Consider the following 10,631-nt stretch of genomic DNA (forward strand, 5'->3'; position numbering starts at 1 on the left):
ACGTTTGCATGGGATAACAGGGAGAGCCTGAGAGCTGTGTTGGCAGTCATACAATATCTTCAAAGACAGAAGACAAAGTGACTTTCCATCCATTATTGATTTATGTTATTCCTTTTATTTTCAGTGGAAAAAACATGATTCTTAGCTATACTATTGCCAAGGTAGTTCCAGGCCAGAAATAAAGAACAATTTATTCTTTTCCAAATATCTCTTACTCTTTTTCTTCAAAACTTCATAAGACCTGAATTTTATCAGGGCAGGTCACAGACCTTCCATGCCTTAGAAGTCAGTTTCATGTGTTGGTGTGGCTGCAGTATTTCATCCTCTGGTGACAATGCTTATTATGGAGATGATCTCCCCCATATTCAGTGAGGTGCTCAGAGGGCAGGCCTACAAACTGTCCATCAGCAGGCTTATCCTTGAAGCCTTTTCAGCTTCATTGAATTTATAAGAGTCTATATTTCATGAGCATGGCCCTCAAAAACCCAGAGTCTCCTCCATACCACAGTAAGGCACTTTGAGAGGAGAGTTTTAATGAAAGAATTCTTTTATACACACACACACACACACACACATATATATATGTATATATTTTTAAAATCCAACCAAAAATTATTAAGTGCCTACAGTATACAGATTATGGTATCAAATATTTCCCCCTTGTATCCTCACCCTCATCTGTTTATCCTTTTCAGGTGTTTTGGGGAATTAACTTGATAAATGTGACATTGTGAATAGTAATTCAAGCTATCTTCTTCACATTGGGCAAATCCATGATGATTTTGTTATAAAAGGGTTAATTGACATGTCAATATATTCTTGGCAAAAGAGGAGGGAAACCATGTTATGTTCATATTTATAATGTCATACAATTGATTCTTAATCTTTATAACTATAAGGTTTCAGGCCTGGGAAGTAAGACTGTGGTGAATAGAACACAATCTTGGGTAATCATGCTGATTTGACTTGGTTTTTTGTTTTTGTTTTTGTCTTTGTCTTTGTTTTGTTTTTTCTTCCTTTCCTCTACTCCCATAATCTGTAGGTATCCAACTGGTTTGGCAACAAGAGAATCAGGTACAAGAAGAATATAGGGAAGTTTCAGGAAGAAGCCAATCTCTATGCTGCAAAAACAGCGGTGACAGCTGCACATGCTGTAGCTGCAGCAGTCCAGAATAATCAGACAAATTCACCCACCACACCAAATTCTGGTAGGTATTGAGCATTTCTCTTTTCTCTCTGGTAGAGGAAACTTCAGAACATAAATTCCACAAAGCAAAACAGGAAAGAATGGTCACATATGGATATGTGGTGAATTCCCTTCAGTGCTCAAATGCTTACTTAGTTTGTAGAGACAACCTGGGATAATGGAAGGAACACCCTAGGTGAATTAGGACCTGGGAACTAGTCCTAGCTTTTACTTTAACTTACTCTGTCATCTTGGGCAAGCCACCTGTCATCTCTGGGATCTAATTTTCATATTTATAAAATTCAGGTATTAAACCAGATAGTCTCCTACTCTCTTCTCTGTATCTCAGTTTTCTCATCTATAAAATGAGAGGATTGGGCTAGATGATCTGAATTCTTTTCTTATTTTAATTTCTGACTCTATGAATGAGTGATTCCCAAAATTTGACTATGCATTATTACAACTTTGTAAAGTAATATGTAAATCAATTGATCTATAATGAAAACTTTATTTTTTTTTAATTGGAAAAGTCTCATGTATTTTTTTTAGACATTTCAATAAAAGTATTTTTATTCAATAAGCAAACAAACCAATTTCCATCTCATTTAATGACTGTTTTATTCACTATTCAACATATAGCTTTAAGGGTTAACAATGAGCTCTTAAGTCATGAAATATCAGAAATGGAAAACATATGTGTTGTTGGCTGCTTAAGGCCATTGAAATAAGAGTTTATTGCAAGGACTTTGTATCTAATATAACTAAGTACTATTGTTGTTTAGTTGTTTTTCAGTTGGGTTTGACTCTTTGTGATCCTTTTTGGGGCTTTCTTGGCAAAGAGAGTGATTTGCCATTTCCTTTTTCAGCTCATTTTTACAGCTGAGGAAATAAGGCCAACAGGTTTAAGTGACTTGCCCAGAGTCTGAACTGACTCCAAGCCTAGTACTCTAGCCACTGTGCCACCTAACTGTCCAGGAAAATGTCTTGTTAATTTTAAAATTCTATTAATATTTTGTCCACTGTAATTTTCTTTTACTTATACATCATTTTTGTAGTATGAATAATGGTAATCAGGGATTTAAAATTTGGTATATTATTAATATCAATAATAAGCACTTCTGAAATTTCTCGAGGACTATATTGTTATGGTATATTTTACTGTCATGATCTCCATTGGTCTGCACATCAACTCTAAGGTTAGATAGAACAAATACTGTTCTGCCCAGATAATGAAACAGAGAGTCTGAGAGCCTGAACAACTTATCCAAGATACCATAGCCATGAAGGGTAGATTAGAATCTACACTCAGTTCTTGTGACTGGTTCCTTCCACACCTCTTCTCCATTAGTGCAGCCCCACCAAAATCACATTGCAGCAAAGTTTAGGCCAAAGCTATAAAGTTCACAAAGGTGTGAACTTTACATTAGGGTAAAGAACATTTAAAAAATGTGGCAAACCTAAATAAAAATGAAAGACATTCTAATACTCCAATAACAAATTGACTTAATTGGCAATTAAGAATCATTATCTTCCTAAGAAGACCTTTTAAATATACATGCAAAAATAAAAGTTCAGCATATTTTTTAATGGAACATGAAGATTGTGACTCTCTAGAGGAAAGTTAAAAAAGAGCTTGTTGTTAAAATCAAATTTCAAACAAATTTTTCTTCCCTGGGTAATTGTCCAGCAAGATAGCTAATGATGTCGAAGGGCCTCTTTTTAATAATTAACTTGTGGTCATAGAAAGAACAGAAAATTTCAATGACTGCTTTATTTTGTATTTGACATTGCCCATTAATAGGACTGGACTTCAAGTGACTATCTTTCTTTTATAGCATTGAACTCATACAGGCACACTCCATTCTTTTAGATCCTGAAATATTTGTTATACACAACCTTTTTCTTTTCTTCTTCTTCCTGTTCTCAATTCTCTTGCCTCTAGATCTTTGGGGGTTATGTGTGTAGCTCTCTGTTATTCAGCTACTTAACTCTTTCCTTTCTAGGTTCTTCTGGTTCTTTTAACCTCCCAAATTCTGGGGACATGTTCATGAACATGCAGAGTCTGAATGGGGATTCTTACCAAGGGTCCCAAGTCGGAGCCAATGTGCAATCACAGGTAGGAGAAGTGCCCTCCAACTAGAGCCTTCCTATCAGGGTAGGGTTTGGGCTCAAAACTCCACCTTACTCTGGCTCCACCGAAACATTCTGTACTTCTCTGCAGAACCTATACTTTCTATTTCTAAATGTGATTAATAATAATAGCTCCCATTTCTATAACGCTTTTATGGTTGACAAAGCGCTTTCCTCACAACCAGCCTGTGAGGGAGGGAGTGCAAGGATTATTATTCCCATTTCATAGATGAGGAACCTAAGTCTCAATTCCTAAAATCACATAGCTACTAAGTGTCGGAGCCCTAACTACCCCATTATATAATTTAACAAGAATTCAAATAAACAGTGATTTTTGAAGATTCAAACCTGACAAACTTTGTGAATGCATTCGGCTCTGGCTTGAGCTCATGGCAGGGGGCGAGATGGGGCGGGGTTGGTGCCTCTTAAATTTGAGAGAACTGTTGGGTTTCCTTTTTTAAAAATATGATGTTTCATTGTCCTTATTTTTTTTTAAGCCAGAACACAAAAACCTGAGAGGCCAAAGTATTTTCCATTCTCAACACAACTACCTACCATGTTGGTTCAAATGTAGGTTACCCCTGAATATAAAACATATCCCTAAGAGAACATCTTGTTGAAAGGGGAAAAAAATGTTATAAGTAAACACTGAAAAATAATTACACAAAATTTACCTTAAAATATGTATTTACTATGAGAGATGAGTCTTTTAAAAACATTTTCCAAATGCAGTAAAAATGTCTTATTTATTTTTACCATTATTGCTTCTTTGTCTTTGTCAATTTGGTTGTTGTTTGATGTATACTGATTTTATCATGATTATAGACTATACTCAAGAATTATATGATTCAGATTTGGGAAAAAAGTATAGCCTATATTTGGACCAATAAGGTATTTAATACATCTGTTGTCTGTGTGATCATGTGCACAAACTCACATGCGTAAAGAAGTTTTCAGCTACACCAAATGGTTGCGCTTGACCATGTTGAGTCGAACCTACCATTTGCATTGCCACAAAGGTATAACTGTTTTGCTGGTGTGAGCAAACAAAGACGTGAATTTAAATATGCAAGGAATTGTTGAAATTCTGCCAGTCATTTTTGATTGATAAATTTGTCTTTCATGGAGGATGCTAAACCCTTATGGCACACATAATTCAAAATGTTTCCTTTTGTAAGTGATGATCTTTTAATAGATTTGGGATGATGAATTCTGTTTCATCTCACAGGTGGATACCCTCCGTCATGTTATCAATCAGACGGGAGGCTACAGTGATGGCCTGGGAGGAAATTCACTGTATAGTCCACATAATTTAAATGTGAGTACCTTTGGGAGCATTATTTGGAAGAGCCATACTCATTGTCGGGCAAACATAGTAACTAATAAATGGCCCTTGGGCTTGTTGCTTACCTTCTTTAGTATTTGTAATGGAGAAAGAACCTTCCCTTCCCACTCCCATCCTTTTTCCTTGTTATGAAGGATTTAACAAGTAAAGAAAAAGTTTTTTTGTTTTTTAATTTGGAGGTTTTTCAGAGGAACCAAGGCCAAAGAAAATCAGAGACTCCTATTGACATTTTGTAATTTATTAGTTCTTTACTGAAGGTCAGCATATTATAAATTCTTTTATGTTCATTGTGTTCTTTCCAGGCAGCTGGCATAACTCATGCTATATTTTAAAATTCAAGCAGGAAGACAATTGTGAATTCAGAGAATGTTAAAACTGAATGACGCTTTAGAACATAGAATGTTACAACATGCTATTAAACAAACAGAGCTGGAAGGCATGTTAAATGGCTTAACCCCTTATTGGCCAGAAGAAGAACCAATTCTAGAAAAGTGACTTGTTCAAGGTCACATAGCTAATTCTTAAGACATATGGCAAAAATTGTATTACCAAAGTCTTATTTGATAGTAAGGGAATTCCATTCTTATGAGACAGTTGAATAAAAGATCAATTGATAGCATGAAATTTATTTTAAATTTCCATTGATGTAATCAGTTTTTAGGGGAAAATAATTTTAGCATTTTCAGAGGGGGATATAGTTGGAATTTTATAGCTGGAAGGAGTCTTAGAGATGAACTTTGAGGCCTGGAAAAGTTAGGTGATTTGTCCATGGTCATATAACTAGTAAGAATTCAAATCTGGAATTTGAACCCACACCTTTTGAGTCCAAATCCATTTTTTTCCTACTATATCATATAGCTTTTCAATTCTACCTACTTCCAGGCTTTAAATTTGAAGAAGGAGAAGGGCAAGAAAGGAAGGAAAGTGTGGGATAGGAAGAGCAAGGAAGTGGAAAGAAGGGAAGGGAAGTAGAAGAAAGAAAGGAGAGGGAAGGAAGAAGGCAGAGAGGGAGGAAGGGAAGGAAGGCAGGAAGAAAGGAAGGAAAGAAAGAAAGAGAAAGGAAGGAAGAAAGAAAAGAGAGGGAGGAGGGAAGGAAAGAGGAGGGACGATACAGAGAGAGAGACATATAAAGAAGATTAGCTTTTTCTTCTCTCTAATGACCTTGGCAAGAATTGATTCTGACTATATAATTCTTTCAACACTCTCTGTCATTCCCTGTTCCCAGCCCCCCCAAACTGCTGAGCAAATAGATCATGAGGTCAATGCTAAAAAAGATTGAGGTGAAGTGTCAGAAAGCCTGAAATGGGAGAGGGCATGGAGTCTTCAGGATACAGCTTTTAATCTTAGCTCTGATAATTCTTAGCTGTTTTGACTATAGGGAAATCCCTCTTGGGGTCTCAGTTTCTTCATCTATAAAATGGGGGGAATAATTCCACTAGCTATTTCACAGAGTTATTTTGAAGATAACACCTTGTTAACCTCAGAGCACTAGATAAATATGAATTGTTGCTATTGTCAGTAAGAGAGTTGGAAAGATTCTCCTTTTTTAAGGCTTCTGCTTGACAGAAGAGTAAATATTAATGATTTTAAAAGTGATTGAGGATGTTCAATTGGAAAGAGGGAAAAAACGTACCATTAAATACTCCAATCTTTTACATTGGAAATGTCAAATCTTTCTTTTTGGGGTTTATAAATAACTCATAATAATCCACAACAAACCATATAAAAAGCCTTTTAGTTGCATTTCTCCTTTTTCATTTAAGCATTTTGAAATGCTTCAGAGAATTTGCGATATCCTTATCAACATGATAAAATATGAAACTGTGATTGCCTGCAGCATTTTACAGACATGAATTCCATCTTCACTGATGAGGCTTGATAAGGCGCTGTTGTATAATACAGTGCATAATCTCAAACCACCAGAGTAAGGATTAATTTATTTTGAAAAAAAAAAAAAAAAAGGATGCACGCTGACAACTTCTCCTCCAGCTGCTAAGCTGGGTAAAAATATTGTACATTTGTTGTTTATAAATTTGGATAAAAGAGGAATGATGTTTACTTCAGATGGAATATCTTAGACTTGTATCTGCACAAGAGGCTTTCTGTTTCTAAGTTGATTTTCAGACCTTAAAAAAACAAAAACAAAAACAACTTACCTCCTATATTGAGAAGAACACTTTTTATAATCCAAATGGATGTGCAGAGTTTTGAAGATATTTAAAGCATCATTATGATTCCAGGGATGGGGACAGGGAGTATGAAAGGGGAAAATATTTCTGGTTTTGTTTTTTGTTCAAATGTGAAATGGGTCTGCAGCAGGCTTGGAAGTTCTCTTTCTATTTGATATTATTAAGCTCCACGTGGTTATTTGCAATTATCTCTCTTATGGAGGTAGGAAAGGTACTTTATAGGATCATAGGATTTATAATTAGTAAGGACCTAAAAGACCATCCACCTCAAAATCTTTGTTTTATGAATGAAGGAACTGAAGCTCAGAATTTATTGAACTGGGATGTGAATCCAGGAGTTTTCTGGGATCTTTTACAACCTTATTCTACTTACTACTATTAATTGTACTATTAATTGATTCTTAGGGAGAAAATGTAATTTTAGGTACCAAGGACAAGACAATGGAGTTGAATTTGGATGTGTGGGAGTGACGGGACGCTACTGGGCTCAAGAGCTAACTCAATTCCTCTCAAAATGCTGAGATAGTAAGGTTTTGCAATGGTTTGGTGAGTTTAGGTTATGTCATATTAATAATACAGTTATTGCCCAGTACTGGTCAGGGCAGTGTTAATATGAGGTATAGTGGGAAGGGTTTGATCAAAACACAGAATTCCTTAGAATAATGATTCCTGAAGGAAAAAAAAACAATGGCATTCCTATTTCTATAGTGCATTCCCCATGAAGGAGCCAATTAAGTACTGTTATCTCCATTTTTGAGATAAAGAAACTGAGTCTCAGAGAAATCATTTGCCTATGACCAGGATCAGCTGGTATTCAAAGTCAGACTTTTTGACCTCATCTTCTATACCATGCTATGTCGAAAAAGAGTTCCCATACAGAATATAAGATGAAAGCGGTATAACCTAGAACCAAGTGGGGTCAGAAATCTTGGCAAATTCATCAGCTCCTAGATAGTTTGAGGTCTTAAGGCTGAATCTTTTTTTTTTTTAATATGTAAACTAGAATTTGGAGCAGGAGATTTGTTTTGGTAGCAAGCCACATCTATAGTGGATTAGTGCAGACTAACCTTTGGTGCATTGGCAGGCCTGTGTTCTGGGGGTAGTGTTGTTGCAAAGGCTAGTCTGTGCCCTGAGCATTTGGAGTCTGCATGGCTCACCCTTGTCTCTCTAAAAAGGGCTGCCCCGTCACTTCCACTCAGTGTTCCCCAACTCATAAGCCCAGCACCTCCCTCTTCTTGACTGACATAAAAATATGTAGCGACAAGCTGTCTGCCACAGCAGAAATTTGATCAGACATTGATTTCAGCAATTGCCTCTATAGGCCAAGACATAAGGCAAATTTGTTTCTGAGCACTGTTATTGCTGATGCAGGTTGGATGCAGGAAGGGCCAGCGGCATGTGGAGACATGTAGTAACATCCAAAATGGGAGCTACACTTATAGATAATTGGAAAACAGATCTGAATAGTGTGTTTTCCTCCACAGTTCATGCATTTTTATTCTAGAGGATCCAATTTGGAGGGAAATTCTGGCCTACATTCACAAGAGGTTATAGCAGGTGGGCTGTCAGACATGCCCAGAAAAGATGCTGAATTTTTTCTATGGGAAGGAGAATTAGATTTGAAGTTTAGGTTTTGTTTAAATGTTGTACAAGCTAAAGCTCTTGGGGCTTGTGTTTTTGTAGTGCTTTACAGTTTGCAAAGCTCTTGATATATCACAAACTTACATGATCTTCACCATTAGCCTAAGAAGTATGTATAATTGTCCCCTCTTATTACATTAGAAAACAAGGCCTTAGCGTGTTAAAGGTGACTTATCCAGGGTCACTCTGCTGCCAAATTAGAAGAACTAGACTATGGAATTCCTTTTTCTAGCTCCAAATCAAGTGCTTTTTTTTTTTTTTTTAATCCTTTTAAGAGCAGGGAAGGGCTTTAAAGGTCATGTCAGCCAAGCTTCTCATTTTGCAGATGCGGAAACTGAGGCCCCTTGAACTAAAATGATTCACCCAGGTAGTAAGCAGCAGAAGCACATAATAATAATAATAATAAATAATTGGCATCTATATAGCACTTAAAGGTTTATAAAATGCTTTACAAGTATGATCTTATTTTACCCTCACAACAATCCTGTGACATTGGTGCTATTCTTATCTTCATTTTACAGATGAAGAAACTAAGGCAGACAAAGGTTAATTGACTTGCCCAGATCCTATAACTGTCTGAAACCAGATATGAACTCAGGTCATCCCAAGTCTAGTCCAATATCCTGTCCACGGAGCCATCAACTATCTCTAAAATTTTGATTAAACCATCACAAGCTTGTTTTCCTCACTAATCCTTCTTAGATTTCTTTGAGAATTACTTTATTTTGAACAGCAATCCAGCCACCAAGTCCTAACTTGCTAATTTATCACCAAGTCATCACTTGGTAAAATGGCCCTATTTTGTGTACATAAAGTCTCTCTGTAATTCTACATTCCTACAAAGTTCTGTCATCAAATGCTTCAGAAAGTTCATCACAAAAGCAACTAATGTAAGGTACTAGTGTCCTTGGAATGAGCACCAAATCTGAGTCACAAGTCTCAAGGTCAGAGCTTTACCCTACTTCTCTTGTATGATGTTAGATTCATCACTTGATGTCTCAGTCTCATGATCCTTCTTCATAAAACAAGCTTAGAATTATATGTGATAATAATAGCTACATGTTGATAGGGCTTTACAGTGTGCTTCCTCATAGCAGCGTCATAAGGCAGAATCAGGGCAAGTAAGAGAATTCACATTTTACAGGGGGGAAAAGAGAGCCTGAGACAAGAGGTAAAATAAACTTGCTACACAGCTAGTAAGAGAAGGTGTGAAGCCATGTCTCTTCACTGTGAGACTCGTGACTTTCCACTCTTCATGTACCACAGGGCTTTTGGGGGCTATCTCTAACATCCCTTCCAGTTCTAAATTTACAAGCTTCCACCTTGGCAAGGGGTTGGGTAGTGATAGGCACGAAATTTACATGTAAAGTTGTATAAGTTGATCGTTTGTTTCCCATTCTAGGCTAATGGAGGCTGGCAAGACGCAACAACTCCATCTTCTGTGACTTCCCCTACTGAAGGCCCAGGAAGTGTGCACTCTGATACCTCTAACTAATCTCCTAGCAACACTTTTTCCCTGAGCTGATCTGCTTTGATAAGTGCATTCAGAGCAATAGGAGGAAAAGAAATGAGTTGTTTTTTTGTTTTTATTTTTGGTAGCCCACCATCTACAGCTTTACTGTAAAACCTTGTCTTATTAGAGAACTTGGGAAACATGTTTTTTAAGGATTCATAATCATTTGTATTTATACTTAAAAATACACAATATTAAAAAGCACTTTATCCAATTAGGCCAAGACTTAGCATTGTTGACAGCCCTATAGCTATTTTATTCTAATTTATTATCAATTGTTTTCACATGAATGGTTTCACAGTTGCCAATTACTTGACCTTAAGGGTAAAAATTCAATATAAGTTTAACCTCAATAGTGGGAGCAGACACAGAGATACATACACCTCACTGAAATTTACCTTCGGGCAATTCCCATCAGAAAACCGAACTGAATCACAGAGTTCCACCATATTTCATCTTTTCATATCTCTTAGAAAGCTGGAATAAAGAGATTGTTCGGTTATTGCAGTGAACGATGGTCGTGTTTCAGAATTTTTCCTCGTCACATTTTTGTTGTGATCTCTTCCTTTATCATTTGATCAGAGACTGGTAGCATCTTTTCTCTCTCTGAAAGCATCAGTGCCCAGA

General features: G+C 36.5%; 1 protein-coding gene across 2 annotated transcripts in view; it reads left to right on the plus strand.

The window, feature by feature from the left end:
* PBX3 (PBX homeobox 3) overlaps positions 1–10,222 on the plus strand; it is a 293,498-nt gene extending 283,276 nt beyond the window's left edge. The window contains exons 6-9 of one of the 2 annotated variants that reach the window (XM_051979650.1): positions 1,043–1,208; positions 3,190–3,302; positions 4,545–4,634; positions 9,894–10,222. In XM_051979650.1, the coding sequence (XP_051835610.1) occupies positions 1,043–1,208; positions 3,190–3,302; positions 4,545–4,634; positions 9,894–9,986 (462 nt within the window). In that variant the 3' untranslated portion in view covers positions 9,987–10,222. The remainder of the gene's footprint in view (positions 1–1,042; positions 1,209–3,189; positions 3,303–4,544; positions 4,635–9,893) is intronic. The other variant, XM_051979651.1, reaches the window with a different exon arrangement.
* The last annotated feature ends 409 nt before the right edge of the window (positions 10,223–10,631 follow it).

The sequence above is a fragment of the Antechinus flavipes genome, chromosome 2 (assembly GCF_016432865.1).
Source record: "Antechinus flavipes isolate AdamAnt ecotype Samford, QLD, Australia chromosome 2, AdamAnt_v2, whole genome shotgun sequence".
NCBI classification, from domain to species: Eukaryota; Metazoa; Chordata; class Mammalia; order Dasyuromorphia; family Dasyuridae; genus Antechinus; species Antechinus flavipes.